Source organism: Protopterus annectens, chromosome 2.part0, assembly GCF_019279795.1.
Source record: "Protopterus annectens isolate FY-2018-M chromosome 2.part0, PAN1.0, whole genome shotgun sequence".
Classification (NCBI taxonomy): domain Eukaryota; kingdom Metazoa; phylum Chordata; order Ceratodontiformes; family Protopteridae; genus Protopterus; species Protopterus annectens.
Genome location: NC_056728.1, coordinates 566,710,436 through 566,737,272, shown reverse-complemented (window position 1 = coordinate 566,737,272; position 26,837 = coordinate 566,710,436). Strand labels below are relative to the sequence as shown.

The 26,837-nt window shown below is 45.7% G+C and overlaps 1 protein-coding gene across 2 annotated transcripts in view; it reads right to left on the bottom strand.

Annotated features, from left to right (window-relative positions):
- GAK (cyclin G associated kinase) overlaps window positions 1-26,837 on the bottom strand; it is a 2,484,892-nt gene that overhangs the window by 217,823 nt on the left and 2,240,232 nt on the right. For both annotated transcript variants that reach the window (XM_044060934.1, XM_044060933.1), the window contains one exon: window positions 8,823-8,971. In XM_044060934.1, coding sequence (XP_043916869.1) covers window positions 8,823-8,971 — 149 coding nt within the window. The remainder of the gene's footprint in view (window positions 1-8,822; window positions 8,972-26,837) is intronic.

Sequence of the window (26,837 nt, the reverse complement as noted above, 5' to 3'; positions counted from 1 at the left end):
GTCTGTCTTGGAAGGCTATAGAAGTAGCCAAAGCTCTGGTAGAATGGGCTTTAGGTTTGTTAGGCAGCTTTTGGTGTCTAATTTCATAAACAAGGGAAATCAGAGATGTTAGCCATCTAGATAATGATACCTTTGAAACTGAAAGTCCCTTTCTGCCTTCTGCATAAGAGACAAACAGCTGGTCAGATTTTCTGAATTGTTTGGTTCTATCCAAATAGTACCTTAACTGACGATGAACATCTAGCCAATGCAATTTCTGTTCAGACCTGTTAGAATATTCTGGAAAAAACACAGGAAGGTCAATGCTTTGATTTAGGTTAGACGCCGAGGCTATCTTAGGTAAAAAGGACGGGTTGGTTCGTAAAGATACCCTGTCCTTATGGAACAACAGATAAGGAGGTCGACAGCTGAGTGCATGAAGTTCAAACTCTTCTAGCTGAAGTAATAGCTACCAGAAAGAGTGTCTTCCATGATAGCAATTTTAAAGAACAGGAGGCTGCAGGTAAGGGGAAAGAATCAAAGAACTAAGAACTAAATTTAGGTCCCAAGGAGGAGGAGGATTTCTTATAGGAGGTCTGAGAAGAAAAACTCCTTCAAAAATGCTTTGCAAAGCTTGTGGGACATTATGGCAGACTCTGAAATGCCCACATGAAAGTTAGAAATAGCTGCCAATTGAACTTTAAGAGTAGATGGAGATGAACCTGCATGGAAGAGTTCAGCTAGAAAATCAAGGACCATTTGGATGGAAGCAGTGAAAGGATCTATGTCCCTTCCTTGAGCCCAATAGGCAAAACGTTTCCACTTACTCAAATAAATCTTTCGAGTGGAAGATTTATGGGAAGCTATCAAAATATCTCGGACAGAGTGAGATATTTGAGGAAGCCTGGCTAAGGTTGGAACTGGAGGAACCAAGCAGTGAGGTTCAGAGAGGTAAGGGAGCGATGAAACTGACCCGACTGATGGATCAAAAGATCTGGAACTAGGTCCAGATGCCAAGGTCGCTCCAACAGAAAATGATGAAGAAAGGGGAACCAAACCTGTCGAGGCCAGTAAGGAGCAATGAGGATCAACGAGGCCTTCTGAGCGATAGCTTTCTGTATCACTTGAGAGATTAGTGGGAAGGGAGGAAATGCATACAGAAGTCCCCGGGGCCAAACTTGGACTAGAGCGTCTCTGCTGGGTTGGCCTGGTAAAGGGAATAGGGTGAAATAATCTCTGCACTTGCTGTTTTGGAGAGTAGCAAAAAGGTCGCAGCAAGGCTGACCCCACTTGAGAAAAATTTCTCTCACAACAGAGTCTTTCAGAGACCACTCGTGAGGCATGAGGATAGCTCTGCTCAATTTGTCCGCGATTTGATTGGACTTCCCGGGGATGTGCGTTGCTATCAGAAACCGCTGAGAAGAAATCGCCCATTGCCACAGTCTGAATGCTTCTCGACACAGGGGGTAGGACCTGGTTCCGCCTTGTTTGTTGATATACCACACTACAGACATATTGTCCGTCTGGATTGCTATCGTTCCCAAGGGAAGAGAGTCTTGAAGGGCTTGCAACGCTAAAAGCACTGCTCTCATCTCTAGAACATTTATGTGCAAGTGGCATTCGTCTGGTTGCCATGTGCCCTGGACAGTTCTGCCCTGATAATGCCCCCCCCACCCGATCAGGGAGGCGTCCGTTGTCAGAGTAGCAACCGGAGGGGAAGGGACTTCCCAACAAGAGCTGAGGGGAAGACATCCACCACAGAAGATGATTTTTGCATGTTTGCGTAATCATGATGGTGTGGGACATCGGAAGTTGCTGGTATGACCATTGCGTGAAGAGCATCCATTGAAGGATTCTCATGTGGAATCTGGCTAATGGAAGCAGAGGTATGGCAGCCGCCATAATCCCCAACACTTTCAAACTAACCTGGCTTTGATTCTGTTGCTGCTGAAGAGGAGCGAGACCAGTTTGTGTATGTCTGTTATTCTCTGATCTGTTAGTCTACAGACATGTTGACTGTGTCTAGATTTGCGCCTATGAAGGTAATAGTACGACAAGGCGACAAAACAGACTTTTTGCAATTTATTGAAATGCCTAAATTTTGACAAATGCGAAAGGTGTAGTCCCTGGCCAATAGAAGAAGATGCTTGGTGGGAGCTGTGAGGAGCCAGTCGTCCAAATATGGAAACACCTGGAATCCTTGACGTCTCAGGTGAGAAGCTACCACTGCCATGCATTTGGTAAACACCGGGGCAGTGGTGAGACCAAAGGGCAGGGCCCTGAATTGAAAATGACTGGTTCCCAGCCTGAAGCGGAGGAATCTTCTGGAGCGTCTGTTCATTTTTATGTGATAGTACGCATCCTGAAGGTCTATAGAGCACATCCAGTTTCCCTTTCCCAATAGGGGAAGGATGGACTGCAGCGTGACCATCCGAAATCTTGTTTTCTTGACTGACTTGTTCAAGATACTGAGATCCAAAATTGGTCTCCAGTCCCCTGTTTTCTTTGGAACTAAAAGAACCTGGAGTAGATTCGGATCCTTGCTGGTCTGCTGGAACTGGCTGTATTGCTCTTTTTGCAAGCAGCTTTGAAATTTCCAAAGCTGCAAGATCCCTTTGAGCGGGTGGAACATCTGGAAGGGATTTTTTTGATTGGTTTGGAATGCGAACGAAGGGAATGGAATAGCCTTCGAAATGATGGACTGTACCCATTTGTCTTGAGTCAGGGATAGCCAGGCTTCTGGGTACAGTGACAATCTTCCCCCGACTGCCTCCGAAGGTGGGCAGTCGGGCAACACCTCAGGGATGCTGAAAGGGCTTATCAGAGAAGGCTTCTCGATTGCCCTGGTTCTGCGGACCCCCCCTGCCTCTAGGGCGACGTCTACCGTTGTTGTTCCCCCCTCTGCCTCTGGCGGGGAACCGACTCTGTGCGTCAGGCGAAGTCCCTTGAGATTGTTTGCGGAACCACATTTTTCCACTTTTCTGGCCTTTGGGGTAAGGCCTAGAAGGAGTGGAGAAACGGACTCCGACGGCAGAAAGAGTCTTGCCATCTGTCTCGCACCTAGTCAAGGTTTCTTTCACTTGAGGACCAAAAAGAGATGATCCATCAAACGGGGAATTAGTGAATGACGTTTTAAAGGGGTCCGCAAAGTTGCATAGCCGCATCCAGGCATACCTGCATAAGGCCACACTTGTCCCTGCGGCCCTGCACGCTCCATCAGCCGCATAAGAGAGGAGGCGCATGGAGGAGTTAGCTATGGAGTTCAGGGTAGCCAGCTGAGTGTTCATCTTGTCCTGAAAACCCAGCGTAGGATCCTTCAACATGTCACTCGCTTCTTTGATCAAGTCCCTTTGAAGACGAGTAAAATGGCATAGGTAATTCAGCGAACGCATAGCAAAGGCCGCTGACGAGAACATCCGCTTCCCGTACCTGTCCATAGACCTAGATTCTTTATTAGGGGGATGAACAGGCACTGAAGGATCAGCTAGTTCCTTCTTGGTGGCAGCAGCTACCACCATAGCATCCACAGAAACACCTTTTGTGAGAAATTGCTTGTCAGTTGGTGCTGTTATAAATTTGGAAGGTCTCCTGGGGGTAGGGTCCACTGAATCAGGAGCCGTCCAGGCCTTCTTTGCAACCACCTGCATGAGGGGATCAAAGGGGGGACACCCAGGAGGTGGAAGGGCGAGAGCCAAACGCCTCAAGATACACAGATTCATCCTCCGAAGGGTTAAGGGCTGCCCAATTTCTGTTTCAGGATCTCTAGAATGTCTGCAAAAGAGACATCTTCAGAAGGGGAACATGGGGAACCCTCGGAATCCTCTAAATCTGTGTCAGAGGTGACAGACTCAGGTGAGTCTATGTGCTTCCTCTTACACTTTCTCTTCCTAGGGGGCTCCCCTGCCAATTCAGGGGAGGCCTCGGAAGAGGATGAGATCCCCACAGGGGATTCTTGAGGAGCTAGCTCTCTGCGGTCTGGGATGAGGGAGTGAGTCGACATAACCAAAGGCACCGAAGAGGGAGGGGCGGACGGAGCCGACTGTGGAGTCGAACAAGGTTCCAACACACTCCGCATGACCTCGAATGCACCCCTGTCCGGCAGAGCCAGAGGTCCCCGCTCCGAGAAGCTGAGAACCTCCCTCGGCACGACAGAGATGGCTCCGAGGCCGATGTCGGAGCCGAACTCACCAGCGCTGAAGCACCGAGAGGGAGAGGGGGGTCGGACAAGGGTCCGATGCCACTCACCCCCTCGGAGCCGACGAGGGGAGCCCGGCGCCGAGATTCTTCAAAAGAAGAAATCGGAGGTGACGACGGAGCCGAAGACAATTGTATCGGCTCCGACGCTACCACAGTCTCGGTCCCGAGACGCCCCGGCTCCGAGCTCAAAGGAGTCGGAGGAGGAATATTTATTGGAACTAGTTGAGGCATCGACTGATGAGTCGGACTCTGGAGCATTTGGGCCAGTGCCTCGGACTTCAAAAGTCTACTCACTACCCTCTGGAGGTTGTGATCTGAGAGCCTCGATGACCTGGAGGAGTGAGATCTGTGGCTCCGTTCAGACAGCAAGGGAGACGCTGGAGCCGAATGAACGGAGCCAAGGGACGGTGACCTCGATCTCTTTCTAGATGTCGGCTCCGATGGTCTGATCGGAGCCGACCCAGGAATCTCTAATGCCTCGGTTCCAGCCGGAGCCGAGGAAACCACAGATACTGCAGTCAAAGACTCATCGGCTCCAGCCGCAGCCGATGAAGCAGTAGGCTTCGAAGCCTTAGGCCTCGACTCTGAAGCTGGAGCCGAGGTCTTGGAAGCCTTAGAAGGTTTCCCCGATGACACAGAGAGGGAACCTTCAGGCTTGATTAAACCCCTCAAAATGAGTTTATTTTTTCTCTCCTGCAGGACTCTAGAGCTGAAGCCATGGCATACAGCACAAGAGTCCTGCAGGTGTAAAGGTCCCAGGCAATACACACAAGAAGTGTGACAGTCTGTCAGAGACATTTTCTGACAGCACGAGTCACACTTCTTGAAGCCTGAGACCTTTGTATCCTTGGACATACTCAAGGACCCTAAGTGTAATCACACACAGAAAAAACACACACACACAGATTACACTGATAGGGATTCAAAGGGAATATTTAAACTAAAGGTAATTAAGTTAAACTTCCCTAATCAACACATACACACCCTAAGGATAGGGAAGGGAGGGCCCGAAGGCCTTAGGGAAAGAACTATAAGTTCTTTAGAAAAAAAAAAAGGGGCTGGATAAAGGATATGAAGGGATAATATCCACTACACTAAGGGGAAAGAAAAATACACTAAGCTAGCTTAAGTCTAAAGAATTTAAACTAGTCTAACTTTCACTAACCTGGAGCCGGTAGAAAACACACCTCGATCGCTGTAGCGGCAAACGAGATCTGAGGTAACTCACGCCTAGCATTGTGGGATATAAGGGGAGCCTCGAGCCGGTGGAACCAACTCTCGAGCTTTTAGAGTGGCCGAGTCGGAGCCGAGGTCGGCTCCGAACCCATCCAGCAAGAATGAAGGCGAGATAGACAACTTAACATCAGAAAGTTAACAGAAATGCAAATTTGAGAAAAATGCCATAAAGTGAACGTCAGCCAATACTTGCGTATTATCGCAACCAGATTTTTGCGGTTATAGCACTTGCTTCTCGATCAAGACACATGTTTGTTAATGTTGTTAAAATGTAATATAGAGTGTTTTCTTTTAACAGTACACCTTATTTTCTGGACTGCTATCGATACAATGTGCAAGACATGCTGTTGTTTTTTCTTAATGGTGTTTACTGACACAACGTTCAACAGGCAGACTTGCAGGAAGCGACATGGGTGCCAGTAAACACCATTAAGAAAGAACAGCAGCATGTCTTGCACGTTGTACTGATAGTCCAGAAAATAAGGTGTACTGCTGAAAGAAAACACGCTGTATTACACATTTTAGCAACATTAACGGATATTTGTCATGATTGGGAACCAAGTGCTGAGAGACATTGTGTTTGATCTCCAAATAGAATCAGATTAGTGATGTCACATAAGTTAAAATGAAGGGAAAAAAGGGCCAAAACATTGCAGCGAGGGTGCCAAATTAAAAAAAAAAATGCATATATCTCTGATGCGACAGACTTTCCACTACACTTAAAAAATACACATGTAATCCTCAGAAGCCTGAATACCTGCTGTCACTGGCAAGCCGCTACTGAATGCTAATTCTTGCATTCAGCTATGCCGGTAAAGGATGCTACAAGCAGCCCTGACAATTGAAGCCAAACTTGGAAGGAATGTATGTAGTATGGCCATTATTTCATAGCATGGGCCGACAAAGAATGTTCAGTGGGCAGCCTTGCAATGTAGCGACATGCTGGTGCCATTAAAGAGCACGAAGAAACAACAACAGTATGTTGTGTACTTTGTGTTTGTAGCCATCCGGAAACACAAGGTTTTCCATTTCAAGCACATTAACTTGCATATTCACTGATTGGGAAGCAACCACTGTTGTCATGAAAATCTGGTTGCAATAATACCTAAGTAACCAATAATCCAAAGTAGCAAAGTCCGTAAAAGCCTAGTAGCTTAACTACATGATGTGCCACCACACATCCTCAGGAAAAATATAAACAGATCATTCATTTCTGCTTAAAACAAAACAATATCACAACATGTGAAACAAAACACTTAATGTCTATACATATTATATTGTTTCACCTGTTAGCTACTTCACAGTTTTTTTTTAGTTCTTCTTTCGGCTTTTCCCGGTTAGGGGTCGCCACAACGGAACTCCGTTCCACTAATGACTGGCAGTAGATTTTTACGGTGCTGAGATACCAGCTTGACACCCAAACTTCAACAAAGGCACGCCCATTTACGCATGTCTTTCAAATGTCACTCGACCGCAGGGAGGACATGCAGACTCCACACAGAAGGCGCTCCAGCCGAGAATCGAACGGGAGTACCTTTTGCTGTGAGGCGACAATGCTACTGCTGCACCACCGCTACACTTATTTACTAATTTATGCTTAATCATTAATTTTCTCCAAGGTAAAAGACAAAGCTGTTCATATACGTATACTAAAGAAATAAGCATAGAGAAAAGACAGCCATCACAGCATAAGCTTGCAATTTCAGTCCAAATACACAAGTACAGATAAAGTTGCCAAGGTACCTAGCCCATCAGTCGTCAGGTCCTGTTATTTCTACACAGTTCAAAAGTATCCAACACGACTAACTATCTCAGTCTTCCCCTCTCCTCTCTCATGGCTACCAGCAAGGAATACTAGGTTGAAACAATTATCTCATTATGCCAATATTCCCTTTAGCATGCCATTCCCCTCCTCAATCTTTATAATGTTCTGAAGCTTGTACATCAGAACATTTCTTCAAGAAACTCAGTATTTACACTTTTCATGCCCAAATTAAAATCAGCCTCCACTCTCTAAAACTTGAGTATAAACCAGTCTGAAAAAGTAATTAACTGTAAAGTTAAAAATTATTACTTAAAAAGTATTCACTCATACCCAATAATTTCTGTCATGAATATTCAATACATCTTACTCAGTGTAACTGTTTTCTTGTATGCCCTCCAAAGTAAAGATCCATATTGTAACAAAGTTTCAATTAAATGCTTGAACAGCAGCAATGAGACTTCTAAACTCCTGGGGAGAGTACTGTATAAGGCCTTTCTACAAATTATCTCAAATCTTCTTCTTCTTCTGGCTTTTCCTGGTTAGAGGTCGCCACAGCGGATCACTGTCTGCTCATGATTGGCAGTGGAGTTTTACGGTGTGGAGATGCCAGCCCGGCGCAAAACCTTCCACAGAAGGCACACAGATGCACGCACTCAGGCCTAGGGCCAATTTAGTGTGTCCAATCCACCTACAGCATGTCTTTGGGATGTGGGAGGAAACCGGAGCACCCGGAGGAAACCCATGTGACCACAGGGACGACATGCAGACTCCACACAAAAGGCATCCCAGCCGAGGATCGAACCGGAGAACCTCTAGCTGTGAGGCGGTAATGGTAACTACTGCACCACCGTGGCCGCCCATTACAAATGATCTCAAATCTAGTATGTAAAACTCGGTCAACAGTTGCTAAGAATTCTACACTGAACTATGTGATCATCTGAAGTTATTTCAAAGGCATATGCTTACTTAGCACCATCACAAAGTAAGTAACCAAGTCTGACTAAGTCATCAATAAAATCCCATTTGTCAATATTAACCATGGAATTCTGTTTAATTTTTTTTCAACGTATTGCCTTGCAATATATCACAGTTATGCAAATGAGAAACATCTTGATGTCCTAGCCTCACTTTTACCAGTCTCTGCATACTTTACATCTCTGAGAAGAAAAAGCTTTAAGCAAAAAGTGCTCCATTCATATCCTTGAAATAGGTACCTGCTAAGTAAATAAAAACATCACATTTTTATTGCTCAGTACCATGCTACCAAGCTCATCTTCAAATCAACAGCAAACTAAAGTCAAAAGGAAGCACAGCATGCAAAAACTCTAAATCATACTAATACCCACACAAATTTAAGGAAAGAGCCATGTTTCAATAAACGCTAAGTAAGATATCCAGTTAATTAGTTTAAAACAGATAATGCAGAAGGTAAAAAGTACATGCCATGTAACACTGACTATGGCACTTGTGTACAGACATTAAAAGTGTTCAAGAAGGAAATTAAAACAATATATCTGCTCTGTATTGTCACTTTCACATGGGAACTCAGCTGGCAGAGAGGCCTCTTCCCACTCTAAGCCACACATTCAAGTTCTAGTAAGAACCATAGCATCAACATCTAACTCAAGTTACTGTTTACTCAGACCTTTAGCTTCTGGGGATCCATATCTTTAATTAGATCTTGCTTTCGCATTTCTGCAATTGTCTTTGGTCCTTTTTTATCCAGTCTTGAAGAAAAGCCTTGCTGTGATAGTAAGTCCTGAAAGTCATCCTCAGAAACCTTTGGTTTAGGGCCTATAAATAAATAAATAAAAAATTAAAACAAATCAGAAGAAGTAATACTAACACACACACACACACATTACTTTTTGTTTCAGAACAGGCATATAATAATATTAAAAGAATGGAGGGCAGGGAGGACATTAACAATTAAAAAGGATGGCGAGACAGAATAAAAGCTTACCTAAACCTACAGTACTTCATGGTTACAAAGTTGCTTATTTTTCCCCTTTACTTAATGCACTTCATATTTCCAAGACCTCATTCCATGGCACGTCCGAGTCCCTTTCATTGACAATTAGTGCCATCCTCCTGATCGCATTAATGGCAGAGAGTGCCCCTTTTGGGGAATGGTGCCGTAGCTTTCAGTAAGTGTCCTAGCTGGCTGAAAATAACAGCACTCGGGCAAGGCAGGGAAAGGGACTGATGCATCAATAGAAGGCCGAGGACAGAGCAGAGTCCATGAAATATGTTCTAATCTTATCCCAGGGATTAGGCATGTCACAGGACTCCCTGTCATACTCTATCCTCTGAATAATACAGTGTATTTGTTGCTATGCCTGGTCACCAGAAATGAACATTAGTTCAGCAATTATTGTACCAGCCCTCCACTCAAACAAGTATAGTAACCACATGCTCTTAATCTTTATCTTCTCTTCTTTCTAACCCTACAGAAACCTGGGCTTGTCACTGAAAAGAAAGTTATGAATTACTGTAATAACAGATTAGAAGGACATGCATTCACTGTGAGTAACCTGTACGAAGGTGAGCAGAGAGCATGAAGCCTGCTTGGTGCTTAGAACTTCAACAAGTAATTGCTGTATCCTAATGCCCCCATAATACTGCTCTGCTCTCATCTCTCCAGTTCTTTGTTGGCATAATGTAAACAAACCTTTCTGAATAACGGTTCGGGTAAATAAAGCAAAAAAAGGCCATGAAGGATACAAGGTACCAGTGTCTGCAAGTAAGGTGACCAAAAATGCAGGGAACTGGCTGACCACCCCAGACACTGACAGGAAGATGAAAGGGTGGGAAAACTGTTACCAAAGACATGCATACTTCTAGTATAAATGAAAGCAATGTACTTATCATAATGACAGAACTGCATGGACGCAGTCTATCTAATTAAACACTTTTAGGGCATGGGCCACAGGTCCCAGGCTTGGCAACTGAAACTTTCCAGGCTCTACCCCCCCCCCCCCACACCTTACTAACACTCTACAGTCTCTCTAGATCTACAGTGCGCTGCTCAAAAGCAGAACACAGACACAACAAATGCATGTGTATCCATAATAACTCAACAGCATATCTAGGGTGGGGAGAAGGTAGCAGCCACCCTGGGTGCAAAATAATTAAGGGTGTGAACAGCTAATCTTGATTGCTCTTTACTAATAGTACACACTGGCATTTTAATGTTGGTATTGCATTTGTGGACAAAGCTGAGCACTTTCTAAACTGTAGCAACATTGCAGTTTGCTATGGTTTAAACCAAATTTTTTGTTTTATGTTTTTTTTTTTGTATAACTTGCATGCTTTAGCATTCTGTGTTTCTTGTGCATAAACTGCAGCATGTGCTTGTCAGAAATGCACAAATATAGCAAGAGCAGCTTTTTTTTGCTCATACAATTCAGGAGTACCAAGTACCCGATTATAGACTATTTTTTTGGTCTTCACTTAAGAGCTGACAGGGTAAGGTACTACATAAGGATCAGGCACCAGGAGCTACATGAACCAGCTATGCCTCTGTAATAATTAAATTTCAAACATGGATCCTACTACACACCCCATCTACCAAGATGGAGGGGGAATGATGGCAAGTATGTTGAAGACGACCACGACTTGTGAAGAAAAATAAGTTATGTACTCACCATAACGTTCCATCTGAGTAGGTAACTTCATTTGTCTGCAACCTGTGGGTATCGGATCCGTCCTCAGATCCGAGACAGCAGCTTTCCAAGCTAAAAGATCCGAGCTCTCAGCTCCTCCCCATTACCCATAATGCCCTGCTACCTCCCTCCAGTCCTCAGATCAAGTCTGCCTAAAACAAAAAACAGACTAAGACCTTCGAATGAGGAACACTAGCCTAATGCAAGACAAGGTGAAACCTTGCATCATAGAAATAACAATGAAACTGGTTAGGGGGAAGGGGGGGGGTCGGTTGCAGACAAATGAAGTTACCTACTCAGATGGAACGTTATGGTGAGTACATAACTTCTTTATCTGAAGTAGTTAACTTCATTTGAACAGCAACCTGTGGGACAGAGTCCCCAGCTACCTAAAACCTTGGGCGGACCTCAAGGAAGGATATTCCAGAGCACTGCGGAGCCAAATGATGCCCTACTCCTGGATATCAGATCCAACTTGTAATGAGAAATGAAGGTATGAGAAGAGGACCAAGTAGCTGCTGAGCAGATGTCGTCTACAGGAACTCTCGAGAATGCTGCAGAAGTAGCCATAGACCGGGTAGAATGGGCATGGACCCCTAAGGGTTCAGGCTGGCCAGAGGCTAAGTAAGCGTGCACGATGCATTGTGATATCCATCTGCCCAAGGTAACTTTGGTAATAGGCTTGCCAAAAGACACAAAAAGTTGATTAGATTTCCTAGTACTGGCTGTCCTGTGCAAGTAAAAATGCAACTGTCTGTGCACATCCAATAAGTGCAATCTGTATTCCCCTTTGTTCTGAAAGTTGGGGAAGAACACAGGCAAATTAATGGATTGGTTGATATTAGATTCGGAGGCCACCTTAGGCAAGAAAGAAGGGTTAGTCCTGAGAGACACTCTGTCCTTATGGAAGACTAGATACAGGGGTTTCATACAAAGGGCTTGAAGCTCAGATACTCTCCTGGCTGAAGTAATTGCAATCAGGAAGGCCGTTTTCCAAGATAAACATTTTAACTCAACCGAAGCAGCCGGTTCAAAGGGTGGGCCAGTCAATGCCTGAAGAACCAAGGTTAAGTCCCATGGTGGAACCGCATTCTTGACCGGAGGTTTCAACAGAAAGGTACCCTTCAAAAAAGTTTTGCATATCTTAGCGGACGCTAAGGGGCCAGGGTTATCCCCTATGTGGAAATGGGAAATAGCTGCCATTTGGACTTTGACTGTAGAAGCACTAGCTCCTTTGTAAAAGATATGGGACAAGAATTCCAGAACCATTGGAATGGGAGCAGTAAAAGGATCTAAATCCCTATTTTTGGCCCAGATGGAAAAACGCTTCCATTTACTTCTGTAGATCTTTCTGGTAGAAGGTTTATGTGCCGCTACCAGAATAGAGTTTACGGGAGACGAGATACCGGGAGTCCTTGCTATTAGTGGAACTGGATCAACCAAGCCGTGAGCTTGAGGTCGCCCAGGTTTGGGGGCTGAAATCCCACAGGATGAGAGATCAGATCCGGAATGGGATCCAAGATCCAAGGAGGAACTACACTGTGAGACCGCAGGTAAGGGAACCAGATCTGGCGAGGCCAGAATGAGGCTATGAGGATTATCTTGCTCCCCAATCGATGAGCTTTCTGCAGAAATTATGTCATTAGCGGAAGAGGAGGATAAGCATAAAAGAGACCGGGGGGCCAAGCATGAACCAGAGCATCTTTGGGGCTCTCCCCTGTTGGGGGAATCAGAGCAAAAAACTCGCTGCATTTTGTGTTTGAAGGAGAAGCAAAAAGATCGCAGCAAGGTTGACCCCATCTGAGGAAGATCTGATTCGCTACCGATGGGTTTAGAGACCACTCGTAAGGTGTGAGGATAGAGCGACTCAGCTTGTCCGCTAGAATGTTGGCCCGACCCGGAATATGCGTTGCTACCAGAAAGCAGTTGGTGAAAATCGCCCAGTCCCAAAGTCTCATAGCCTCTCGACAAAGACGGTAAGATCTGGTTCCTCCCTGTTTGTTGATGTACCAGACTACAGCCATGTTGTCTGTCTGAATTGCAATAGTCCCTAGAGGAAGAAGGTCTTGAAGGGCTTGCAACGCCAGAAGCACTGCCCTCATCTCCAGGACACTGATATGCAGAACGGTCTCTAAGGGAGTCCACGTGCCTTGGATGGTTCTGCCCACAGAATGCCCCCACCACCCGAGGCGAGAAGCGTCCGTGGTCAGCGTGGCTTGAGGTTGAGGCATCACAAACAGTCTCCCTTCCTGCAGCTCTCAGGAATGGAGCCACCAAAGAAGGGAGTTCCTGCAAACCCTGCTCAGGGGAATTGGAGACTCCAATGGGTGGAGTAGGAGAGACCATTGAACCTGAAAAGTCCATTGTAGGACTCTCATATGCAATCGTGCTAGAGGTGACAGGCTGATGGCTGCCGCCATGGAGCCCAGGGCTCTCAGGACCAACTCTGCAGGTGGGGCTGGAGACTGTAGGAGCACCATTATGTGTACTGACAAGTTGCGCAACTTGTCCACTGTTAGAAAGGCTTTGGCCTGGTGCGTATTTATACTGGCCCCTATAAAATCCAGAACTTGCACAGGATGAAGAGACGACTTCTGAAAATTTATGGTAATGCCTAAACGCTGGGCCAAGGCTAGGGAGTAATCCCTGGCGGAGCAAAACAGATGCCTGGTGGGGGCGGTGAGGAGCCAATCGTCCAGGTACGGAAAGACCTGAATTCCCTGAAGTCTCAGGTGGGCTGCTACAACTGCCATGACCTTGGTGAACACCCTGGGGGCTGTGGTGAGGCCGAATGGGAGAACACTGAACTGAAAGTGACTGGCTCCTAGCCGAAAGCGGAGAAACCTCCTGGACCGTCTGTCCATGAGAATGTGGTAGTACGCATCCTTGAGGTCTATGGAGCACATCCAGTCGTTCTGTAGGAGAGGGAGAACAGATTGCAGAGTGACCATCCGGAATTTCTCTTTGGCAACGAACAGGTTTAGAGATGACAGGTCCAGAATTGGCCTCAAGTCCCCCATCTTTTTTGGCACCATAAAGAACCAGGAGTAATTGCCTAATCTGGACTGCTCTGGGGGACGTGCTGGATGGCCCGTTTTTCTAGCAACTTCGATATTTCTGAAGCCGCCGCCTTCCTTTGATCGGGTGGGACATCGGGAAGGCGCTTCGTTAGAGGGGGAAGATATAGAAAAGGAATAGTGTAGCCTCTGGATATTCAAAGTCAAAAGAAACAAACACCTCCTACAGCGAAGCACAACCAAAATCATAAAAGAAGCTGCAGGATAGCCAATAACAAGTCCATCTGTCCACAAATAACCGATTTTATTCAGTAACCACGTTAAAACAGACTTTAAAACAAAAGTGATAAGCGCTTTCGTCACTAGGACTTCAACAGATCTAGTAATACTTCATACAAAGGTCTTTAAATACATCACAAAGACATCATGTGACTAGCACAATTAATCAAATATATTAATTGATACCATGATAAAAAAATCTAATAAGATTTTGTTAAAAAACAAACGACTTGCAGTGCAAATAAGTTTTTTGGTTAGAGGGGGAAGATATAGAAAAGGAATAGTGTAGCCTCTGGATATTATTCGGAGCACCAACGATCTGTAGTTATGGACTCCCAACTTTGTAGGTGCTCCAAAAAACGTCCCCCGACTGCCTCCAGAGAGGGACAGCTGGGCAAGCCCTCAGGGCTGCTGCGCGGGCCGGTCTGAGAAAGGTTCTCTGGAACCGAAATTCTTCGCCCTCCCCCTGCCTCTGGGCCGGCGTCAACCTTGTCCTCCTCTGCCTCTGAAGGACAAAGGGTCCGGAGCAGGAAGGGACTGCTGGGACTTCCGGAACCACACCTTCTTCTGTCCTCTCTGGTTCCTTGAGAAGGACCTTTGAGGATTAGAGAAGCGGATCCCGACGGCAGACAGGGTCTTCCCGTCTTTCTTGCTCTGGAGCAGCGTGTCGCAGACGGTTTTGCCGAATAGCGTAGAACCGTCAAAGGGAGCATTCGCAAAGGACGCCTTAAAGGGTTTCACAAAGGCGAAGCCAGGCGTGGCGCCGCAAGGCGATCCCTGCTCCGCTGGCTCTAGCCGCTCCCTCCGTGGCATGGGAGAGGAGCTGCATGGAAGTATTAGAAATTGACTTTAGAGTGGCCATGCGAGCCGAGAAGGTCCGTTTGTCCTCGGCTGCCATGGACTCTGGGGGAGCTCCAGCGTATTCTTTTATCAAGTCCCGCTGGAGCCTGATGTGTGCCAGGTAATTCAGCACCCTTATAGAAATGATAGCTGAAGCAAACATCCACTTTCCAATACGGTCCATCGTCCGACATTCCTTATCAGGAGGATGGACTGAGGAACTTTCCTGTGCTAGTTCCTTCTTAGTGGCAGCCGCCACCACCATGGCATCTACCAGGGAACCTTTATTCCACGCCTGTCTGTCAAGAGGGGGACTGAGTATTTTGTCTGGTCTTCTAGGGATTGGCTCCACGGTGTCCGGCTCCTTCCAAGCCCTGGTAGTAATCAAGTCTACCAGGGGATCAGCCGGGGGGGACACCCAAGAGGTAGATGGGCCTGCGTCAAATGCCTCCAGAAATACAGACTCATCAGAGGAAGGTTTTTGGGCAGACCACCCTCTGATATGTAGCATTTCCATAATGTCGTAATACAGACTCATCAGAGGAAGGTTTTTGGGAAGAACACCCTCTGATATGTAGCATTTCCATAATGTCTCCAAAGGAGATGTCTTCAGGGGGTGACCTTGGGGAACCTTCCCCTTCCTCTAAGTCTGTGTCCTTAGTGAGGGACTCAGGGGAGTCCAAGTGCCTCCTTTTGCACTTTCGTTTGTGAGGGGCCTCCTCATGGGGACTGCCCGAGGAGGGCTCACCAGCGGGGTCCTGTTCCCCTATGGGAACCAACCGGAGCACCGACACAGGCTGTCCCTGGGGCCGGACGATGGAAGATCGGCCCAAATGCGCGGGAGTGACGGGTGGATCCATAGCCCGGAATGGGGACCTGGAACTCCTTGACAGAACCCTCTCCACTACATCAAAAGCCGAGGGCAAACCACTCTCCCCTGGCTCCGAGAGCAGCCTCCTCGGTTCCGATGCAAGGACCGGTGTCGGAGCCGATGCGATCGGACCCTAAAGGGGAGTCTTCTCCGACCGAAACAGAGCCGAAGATACACTCACCCCTGCAGATCCGAAACTCGGCTCTTGGCCCCGAGAGCTCGGATCCGACACGCTCGAGGGTAAGGTCAGTGAAATAGCCACCACTGTTGGCGCCGACGACTCCCCGGGAACGAGACGGCTCAGATCCAAAGACTCCGAAATCCAATAGCGAATCGGAGAAGGAGCAATTGGGGCAAAGAAAGTGGCCGAGGACCCCCCGGAGGGGGGGGGGGGCAGGAGCACCTCCATCTGCATCTGGGCCTGCAAGAATCGACGCATCATCCGGTCCAAATCAGTGTCAGACATGCTTCTGGTGGACCTCAAAGAGGTCACCGAAGCGGGCCGGGAAGGCTGCCTCGATGACCTAGAGGGACACCGGTACTCCTCCTCCAGCTCCGGAGAAAAGCGGGGGGGAACGGAGCCGAGAGGGTGAAGGATCTGGAGACCCTCCTGGGAGGGCTAACTACATTTGCTGGCGAAGCAGAGGAATGAGACTCTGCCCGCCTCTTATGGCTTTTATGCCGCTCTTTGTCCCTGTGCCTCTTCTCTCTTGTAGAAGAGTCCCCCTCTCCCTGAGACACAGAGGGAGAGCCCCAGTCAGGGGAGGGCGAACTGAAGGCAGGACAGCCGCAGCTGATGCCTTAGAGGGAGAGGAGGAAGACGAATCCATGGGCAAAAGCCCCGCCAGGATTAACTTATTCCTCCTATCCCTAACAGCCCGGGGGTTGAAGGCTGCACACACTTGGCAGCCAGAAGACAAGTGGGCTACCCCTAGGCAGAGAATGCAGAGTGTGGCCATCCGCTGGGGACAGCTTATGGCCACACTCAGTGCATTTAGAAAAAATGGCTTTAGGCCCTTCAGCCATCGCATGACCACACACACACAGTAAAGGGGAGGGAAGAAATTAAATTTAACAGTAAATTTACCACAAAAAAAACGAGAAAAATATATAGATAGAAAACTAAGGGCTTACTACACTCACTCAACACACAAAAATTCTTAAGAAATAGTTTTAATGTTTTTAAAAGATCTTGAAACTCTCACCCAAATCCAAGAGCTTGTCGCTTAAAGCTGTCAGAAGCCGCGGCAAATGAGATCTGAGGACTGGAGGGAGGTAAGCAGGGCATTATGGGTAAGGGGGAGGAGCTGAGAGCTCGGATCTTTTAGCTTGGAAAGTTGCCGGCTCGGAACCGAGGACTGATCAGATATCCACAGGTTGCTGATCAAATGAAGTTAACTACTTCAGCTCTACTGTTATGGTAGATCCACATCTTTCTTATCTGGCACAGTCTGGTCCATCCTCTTCAATATCTTTAGGAAACTGTCTCCAATTTGTCCTTCTAGGTGCCATCATTTGGTCTCATAAAATGACCTAGACTTACAGCTTGCATCTAATTGTAGTGTTTTACAAAAGTATTTAGAAAGAGACATATTGCAGCCACACAATCACCACCAAGGCACACATTATAAAGAATGCTCGAGACACAGTCATGTTCTAGTAGAATGTGCTTTAGACACAGCAGTAAAGGTCTAGTTGTACTTCACATTATAAAAACTAATGTATTCTGAAACCAACTAGGCATAATAACTTTACTGTGTAACCTTATTTGTTAGAAGCACAAGAAAGTATAGTTTTGTACCTACCATAAATGAAGATGTTCGAGTGCTAATACAGTTGCAGTCATAACAGATGGGTTCTCCTGCCGTCAGGCGGATCCTCGGTCGGCCGAATTCCAAAGTCTAGGTCCGGCGTCGGTTGTCATCGCTTCTTCCCTGACGTCAGTGCGACAGGGGTATAAAAGAATCAGCCAACGCCATTTTCTTCAGTCTTTCTTGCACCAGATGTCAGGTGCCCCCAGAAAGAAGGCAATACATAAAATAATGTAATAACACAATGCAATATAATCAAAAGACAGTAGTTGCAAGCAAATACACCATAAAAGAATACCCCTAGAGGGGAAGGTGGGAGGGAAACCTGGACTGCAGCTGTATTAGCACTCGAACATCTACATTTATGGTAGGTACAAAACTGTACTATGTTCATCGTGCATACAGCTGCAGTCATAACAGATGGGTAGAATCCCAAAGCTAAGAAAGGGGTGGAAGGCACTAGGTGGAACTATGAGGAGCCAGGATGCCCTGCAAAACTGCAGTGGCAAAGCCTGCTCTAGGTTTGGAGTATAATGGTAGGTGGTAGTGCTTGGAGAAGGTATGCACAGAACTCCAAGTGGCTGCTTCCAAAATATCTTTGGTAGGAACTCCTCTGAGGAAAGCTGCAGAGGTAGCTGTGGCCCTTGTGGAGTGAGATCTGATGCCTGTAGGTACAGTTTTGCCATGAAAAGAATAGCAAAAGCGTATGCAGTGGGCTATCCATTTTGAAATTGTCTGTTTGAAAATTGGCTTTCCTTGAGCTCCTACAGCATAGGACACAAAGAGCTGTTCTGATTTTCTGAAATGCTTTGTTCTGTCCAAATAATAACGCAGTTGTCTGTGGATGTCCAAGGAATGTAGTAATCTCTCCCCTTTGTTTTGAGGATTAGGATAAAAGGTAGGTAAGTGTATGGCCTGATTCAAAGCTACCCTGGATACCACTTTAGGCATAAAGGACAGGTTGGTTCGTAAGGAAACTCTGTCCTGATGGAAGATGATAAAAGGCTGCACAGCCATGAGAGCTTGTAGTTCTGAAACTCTACGAGATGAGGTAATAGCCAGAAGGAAAGCTGTTTTCCAGGACAAATATTGCAAATCTGATGAGGCAGCTGGCTCAAAGGGAGGCAAGGTCAGTTTTTCCAGAATGAAATTGAGATCCCAAGCAGGTATTGGTTGTTTCCTTGGGGGTCTTAGATTCTTAGCCCCTCTGAGGAACTGTCTTAAGAGAGGGTGAGAGAATAAGGGTGGATCAGTGTTGTATTCTGCAGAAATGGCTGAGGCATGGATTTTGATGGGGGAGAAAGAAAGTCCACTGCTTAGCAGCTCAGCTAGATACTGTAGTATCTGAGGTAAATTCAGTTTTCCAGGATCCTGGCCCTTTTTCTCATTCCAGACACAAAACCGTTTCCATTTTGCGGAGTAAGCTTTTCTAGTTGACGGCCTTCTGGCCTCCAAAATGACATCCTGCACCTCCTTGGAGAGTAGGGTCTGTTGTGATGCTAAGGAATCTTCCATGCGGCTAGATTGAGTGTTTTTAGCTGGCTGTGAAGAGTTTTGAAGCTGTGCTGAGTCAGAAGAGGCATTAGAGGCAGGATCCATGGTGGAGAATGCGTCAGGCTCCTCAGGAGTGGGTACCAGTGTTGTCTTGGCCAGTCTGGAGCAATGAGAATCATCTTTGGTCTGTCTGCTCTGGTTTTCAATAGAACTTTGAGCAGCAGAGGAAGAGGTGGAAAGGCATAAACTGTCATTGATGTCCAACTGAGAGAGCGTCCACTCTCCAGGCCTTTGGATGGAAAATCCTTGAGCAGAATTTTGTCAATTGGTGATTTTTGTGGGAGGCAAAGAGATCTATGTCTGGCCTTCCCTATGCTTGGATTATTTCTGTAAAAACTTTTGGATGCAACTTCCATTCGTGTGGATCTGTCATATTTCTGCTTAGGTTGTCTGCCAGCGTGTTTTCCTTGCCTGGCAAGTACTGTGCTTGTAGTTCAATTTGTAAGTCCATGGCCATGTTCCAAAGTGACATGGCCAGTCTGCATAGGGGGTATGAATGTGTTCCTCCCTGTTTGTTTGTGTACCACATTAACTGTGGTGTTGTCCGTTCTTATCAATAGTTGACCTGGTTGCAGAAGGTCCTTGAAAGCTATAATAGCATTTATTACTGCTAGCATTTCCTTTTGATTGATGTGAAGGTGCTTTTCTTTTTGGGACCATTTGCCCTGAATGCACCGATCTGTCATGTGCGCCCCCCAGGCGTAGTCCGAGGCGTCTGTTGTGATGACTTGATTTGCTTGAGGCTTGCTGAATGGAAGACCTGTGTTTGTTTGGCATGCTTGAGCCCACCACACAAATTCCTTTTGTAGACATGGTATTATTGTTTCCAAACTGTGGCTGTGTTGAGACCATAGGTTTTTCAGGTACCATTGAAGTTTCCTCATATGCAGCTTTGCACATGGGATTAGTAAGATGCAAGATGCCATGAATCCCAGAGCCTGCAGGATTTTCCTTGCAGTCAGCCTGGTGCAATTTGCTAGTGCTCTGAAGTATTGAGTTAGTTGCCTCTGCTTCTCTGGCGTGAGGTAGGCCATCTGGGTGTTTCTGTCCAAGTTGGCACCCAGGAAAACTATCTTCCGAGAGGGTATTAGCCTTGATCTCTTTTTGTTGACTGTGTATCCCAGAGAGTTCAACAACATTATTACATAAGCCAGATGTTTCAGAAGAATGTGCTTGCTGTCCGCTTGGATCAGGCAGTCGTCCAAATAGGGATATATTTGTATCCCTTGAAGTCTGCAGTCGGCAATTACTGATGCCAAGCATTTCGTGAATACTCTGGGCGCAGTAGATAAGCCAAAGGGCAATGCAGAGAATTGATAATGGGTTGAACCTGCAAGAAATCTGAGGTATCTTCTGCAATTTTGTCTGACTGGGACATGCAGGTATGCCTCCTTGAGGTCCAATGTTACCAGCCAAGACTCCTTGCCCAGCATGGGAAGAAGCTGCTGTAGAGTGAGCATCTTGAATTTTGGTACGAGTAGAAATGTGTTTAGGATGGATAGGTCCAAAATAGGTCTCCAATCTTTTCCCTTCCTTGGTACTAGGAATAGTCTGGAATAAAAACCTTGACCTTGTTCGTGCGTAGGTACCTCTTGAATAGCTTTCATGTCTATGAGATCTGTAATTTGCCTTTGTGCCTCTGCCCTTTGATTGTGTGGCAGGTTTGGCATGCCTCTCATTTTTGGAAGGGTGTGAAAATGGAATCTGTAGCCTCTGTTTATAATGTCCAGGATCCATTTGTCTTTTGTGACAATATGTCAATTTTTTGAAAATAATGCCAGCTTTCCTCCTAACGGGGCTGCCATTTGAGTCTTGCTTGGCATGCAAAGGGGAAAGTCATTGGGCTTGCTTTCTGAATGATTTCGAGTTATCCTCACCAGCTCTTTGTGTAGGAGCTTGCCATTGTCTGCCTCTAAAAGATCCTTGGGATTGTCCTCTGCCCCTCGGGCGCTTGTATCTACCTCTTTGGGGTCTGTCCGTGGCTGGAAAGGACCAATTTTTGGAAGGCCAATTTCTACTGAAACGTGGGGGTTGTACCTGTAGAAAATCTTTCACAGTTTGCATTGATTTAGCCTTTTCCTCCATTTTCCTTAATACCTCCTCAGCATTAGCACCAAATAATACATCCTTTTGTAGAGGGGCATCTAGTAATTTAGCTTTGACATGATCAGGCAAGGTTTGTTCCTTGAGCCAGGCATGTCTACGTATGACTGATCCTGTAACAGCAGCTCTACATGAGGCCTCTAGAGCATCAAAACCACATTGTAAGGTATGCTTACCCACTTGTTCTGCATTATGCATCAAATCCTGCAACTCCTTCAAGTCTGGTTGTTCAGGTTGTGACATTTTACTTTTCAATTGTGATAACAAAAACTGTTGGTATTTTAGCATATGGAACTGACAGTTTAAGGCCCTCATGGTTAAGGTAGCCAAGGTATATACCTTTTTTTCCCCACCTTTCTAAGGATCTGGAATCTCTCTAGGAAGGTAATGGATTTTTAGCAGTGGAGGCCTTAATTCCTTTGGGGCCCTGTGAGATGGTTTCTGGGTCAGCAGCATGGCTTTTGTATAGAAATTGGTGTGAGTCAGGAACCCTGTAGTACATGTCAGGCTTGACTGGGGCTGGAGGCAGAGAGTCCGGGTTAAGGCAGGCCTCCGAGTAAACATCATCTAGGATGTCCAAGACAGGAGGTATAGCCAGAGGCCTGTGCTGAGGTAGCAAGAGAAATTCCCTAAGCCTTTTCTTGGAATCTGAATAATCTTGGCCTTCCCAGTGGAAGTGTTCCCTTAAGGTATGCAAAGTTTCCCCAAATGAGTAATCCTCTGGGGGGTATACAGAAGGAATGGACTCCTCCACATCAGAGTCTTCAAAAGGGGAGTAAGAATGTTCCTGATCATCAGAGTGCTCTGAAATAATGGAGCCCTGATCAGAGGAGGGGGATTCTTCCTCCACTCTGGGCCTTTTGTCCGGTGGGGGTTGAGAACCCCTGATAAGAGTAATTAAATCCTCAGCCATTTTAAGCATCTGTTTTTTAGGCATGGAGCCTGGAGATGGGCCCTGTGTAGCTTGTCTCTTAGAGTGCATGGCTGCTTTAGACTTAGTGAAAGCCTTGATGGAAAAAGAAGAGGAAGGTCTGAAGACACCTTGAGTGGAGGTAGACCTGTCTACATTTTGAGGTTCAACGCCAAGAGTGGCTTCGGTATCTGTAGTCGGGGTGTGGGTCGAGGAGCCTGCGACCTCGGGCACAGGAGACACCGCCAATGAAGTGTCGTTGGTAGTCAGGGGCTGCGTAGGCGCCTCGCTGAGAACCGGACCACATGTAGTCGGCTTTGGCGTCGTGTCGGTAGAGGCCGCGGACCTCGTGTGTTGGTCCTTATCTTTGCGTTTTTTAGATAGAACTGGAGTCGGAGTATCTGACGACATAATATAGTTAAATGTTTTTCCAAAATAATGCTGGGCGAACTCCGCCCGATGCTTAATGGTGCGTTTGTTGAATGTAGCACAAAAGCGACAGACCGAGATGTCGTGGTCTGGGCCTAAACAAGGTATACAGAAGGAATGGAAATCCTTATGCGGTATTTGCTTCCCACATGAAATACAATTATTAACTTTGTCTGACATCGGTCTGAGGCAAGAAAAGTTTCCCCAACGGGGTACTTTGCTTTCAAGAAGACTTCGGTTTCAAAATTTTCGTAATTTCAGGAGCTGGCCGATCGGCACTTGCGAACTGCTTCTGCTTCGGGCACCGCGCGGCAAGAAAGACTGAAGAAAATGGCGTCGGCTGGTTCCTTTATACCCCTGTTGCACTGACGTCAGGAAAGAAGCGACGACAACCGACGCCGGACCTAGACTTTGGAATTCGGCCGACCGAGGACCCGCCTGACGGCAGGGGAACCCATCTGTTATGACTGCAGCTGTATGCACGATGAACATCTGCTCTGGACAAGGCCTCTGCAGCATCATAACTACATTTAATGTTGTGTCTGGGTACTTGTGTAGAATGACTAAGTAAAGACAACTTTTGTTGTTTTGAATCAGTCCCTTGTGGGTCGATTACTATCAAATACTTGGTCACTTGGGTTTGATAATTTATAGCCCTGAATGTCAAAGTATAAGGTATAAACCTTTTTACCCCAACTATCCATAGCCCTACTATCCTTGTCTGAAGGGAGGGCTTTGGCATTAGGGAGCAACTAAGAAGGTTGATCAGAAGACAGAGATGCTGAAGAGAGGTCTGGCACATTATCTTAAATTATTGTTTCAAAAATCATGAAGGACTATATAAAATCTTTCTCGCCTTTTGGGGGCAGAAGGTTGCGAGCCAGGGGTAGCAGAGGTGGCTTGACAGGGCTCCAAGGCAGCCTCACTGAACAGGGGAAGGGGCAGGCGTGCTCATTTCTAAGAGGTTGTAGCATCCTTTCTGAACCTCTGCAATCTGTCTAGACTCCCCCCCCCCCAAAATGTATCATCATGTTTAATCTCTCTCCAAAAGAAGCTTCTTCCACAGAGATATGGAATTTTCATCTTCTGAATGGACTTGGTTAGTGGAGTGCATGTGAGAAGAATATGACTGGCATTCATCTGAATCAGAAGCCTTCTCTTCTTCAAAAGGAGATGAATCCAGAGCAACCTTTTAAGGGTTAATGGTGAGGAAGGTGGGAAGAAAAAGATGGTGGCTTCAGGGTCATAATGGTCCTAAACAGGCCTTAAGAAAAGTTTATCCATTCCTTCGCCCTAGGAAGATAAGTTGTTACAGGTTGAGTTTTTTGGCATAACATCTGCCTGAATTAGGTATGGTGGTTGAGATCCCCGATATACCTCAGTAAGTTTACCTGAGATCGCCTCCCTAACTAGTAGCTGGATAATCCCCTCCGGACCCTCTTAGACAAAGATATGTGATTCAGCTTTATCTACGGTGTCTTCAGTCCTAAGAGTATTTCATGGCATACTGGCTTCCAACAAAATCTCTGTAGAGGACATCTGAGAAGCAGGGTTTAATGTAGGTTCTGAAACCTCAGAGGGTATATTGCTGCAACCTGAATGAGTCAAATGAGCTTCTGGTCTTTTAAGCTTCTTCTTCAAACAGGAGTGGTACATTTGGGAGAGCAGAATCCACCATCATGGAGTCGGCCAGGAGTTTATGACTCCAGAAATGTACTGACAGAGGATAAATGGGATCAGAACATCTTGGGTACAAAGGATTGGCAAATGCAACAAGCCATGTAGTCCTGTTAGTCTATATGTCTATTGCACTTAACTCTTCTAGCTAACATCTTATACTGGTAAGCAGAAACACTTTAGAAAAGCAAAAGAAGGTTTTTTTTTCCCTTACAGGGTGCTTACATGTTTACTTGAAGTAACAGTACCATTGACCAAAAGACAAACAGTTTGATGGATGCGTGACCTGTGTTCGGGATGGTGGCAAGATAGCCTGAGGAATTAATCTAGTATATTTGCCTATATAACCTACACTTACAAGTTAAGGTCATATGTCAGACACACAGTCCTGGGAAAGTAAAGCTTTAGTATCCTAGCCAGACCTCAGCAGTGATAACCCATTCATAATGAATACTGCAACAGTGATTTCAGTCAGGACATCTAAAAATATAATCCAGACAAAGAAAACATTAAGAAACATTTGAAATCTGGAGCTATATGACTGTGATCAACAGTCTTTAAATCTAGAGTTACTAAAAAACTGATAGGAGTAATCAGTGGTAACAGGTCATGAAGGGGATTGCATTTTGAACTTTGGGTCCTTAAACTGAGGAAGCAAAGACTTAGGACTAGTTTCTATGAAGCTACTTTCTTTAGTAACAGAAACATTACTGAATAGAAATCTTTTCCCGTCAGAGAAAGTGGATAAACATCGACTCTGGTATTCGGGCTGACCGAGGGCTACCACAGCAGGGATAACCCACAGGTAATGACTGCAACAGTGAAACACGAAGAACATGTGGGACAGCTTCTATACCTGAATCAGCAGATGCCAAATGTCTGGCAGGAAAAAAAGACGCTCGATCTGACTGATGAGGAATTCCCAGAAATGGAGGATGAATCTTCTACTGTCACTTTTATATGTAACAGAACACTCTCAGAACTCATTTGTCTAAGATTATCTGTTGGCAAGGAATGAAGGTAATAAAGAGCAACATTTTTGGGGAGATTTATAGTTTTGCTTGGGTGGGGATGGGGAGGTACTACCTGCAGACAGTCATTCAGGCTTACTGGACTGTCCATGTTCTGGAGGCAACTCCTTGCCATTGTTTTTTATTTTTTTAATGTCGGCTTACCAGAAGTTTGCTGTAAGTGATTATTTTGCTTTTTATAAAATGGTGCTTGGAGAGGGAAGGGTGAAACATCTGAAGTAACCCCTTGAATCAGTTTTTAATTTTAATTTATCCTTTGTTGACAGAGTTAGCCCCTCTAGGCAAGTGGCCTCTCTGAAGGGAGACTTGCAGTAATAGTTGTACTACTAGGGGAAATTTGATCACAGCATTGATGAATTTCCCCTTTTGATAGGTCCAAGGGATCTTTTACCTCCACTTGAGCTACCAACTCAAGTAGGTGGGATCTCTGTTTAATATCTCATCTGAGGGGTGATGCATTCAGGAATGCAGCACAACCTTATGCTGCACTCCAGTGTTGTCAACTCATCTACCTGTTGTGGGAATAGAACAGACAGTCTTCTGCACCAAAGGTGAGTGTGCTACCTCCCACTCCACTGACACCGACAGTTGTCCTCTCTCATCAGTTTTTCAAGACATCAGCAACAGGATGGCCCAAAAAGAACAAGTCCGTCTAAAAGGAGAACTCAAAACTTCAGCTTTAATATTCTGTAGCAATTCTGAAGACATAACTATGCAAACCATCTCATAACAGTTCCAGCAGCAGCTGCTCTGCAAGAGTGTCTGGTGACTTTAGATACAGAAGCAATAAGTAAATTCATGGAAGATTTTTTTTCTTCAGAAGAGGGAAAAGAAGCTGTAATGCTCCTGATACTCTCAAAAGCCACAATCAAAAAATTTAACATGTGAAGAATTCTATAAAAAAAGTATGATAGAAGAATACATTTTTTTTTTTAACAAATTTATCAAAAGCTTCTCCATCCATATCAGAAGGGGAGGGATCAGCATTTAGCAAATGGTAAGCAACAGCAGGATTTCCCAAAAAGGAAAATCACTGCAGGGTCAGATATGGGATTTGACAATAAAAATTTGTAAGAATGAAGAACATTATGCAAATTATCTGCCTTCTTAGGGTTTGGCAAGCTGTCTTCAGGCACATTACAGACTGTAATAAAACATCCTCAAATGGTGAAAGAACAGGAAGAGGAGGACTAAGTTGTTGAAATTCCAGTTGTAGCAAATGATAGTTTTAAAAGATACTGGTATTTTAACATGTTCCCAATGAAACACCTGTTTCATCCTAGATATTGTTTTGTAAAAGGAAAATTCTTTTAAGGGGCTATCAAAAGAAACACTTTCCTACTTCCAATATGACTGCACTTGGAGTAATAGCTCATTTTCTAGCTCTCCCAGTGAGAAAACAGAAACTAAGCAGAGAAGGCTGGTAGACTTGTGTTTATGAGGACATTTCAGTAACTGGCTAGGAGTGCACTG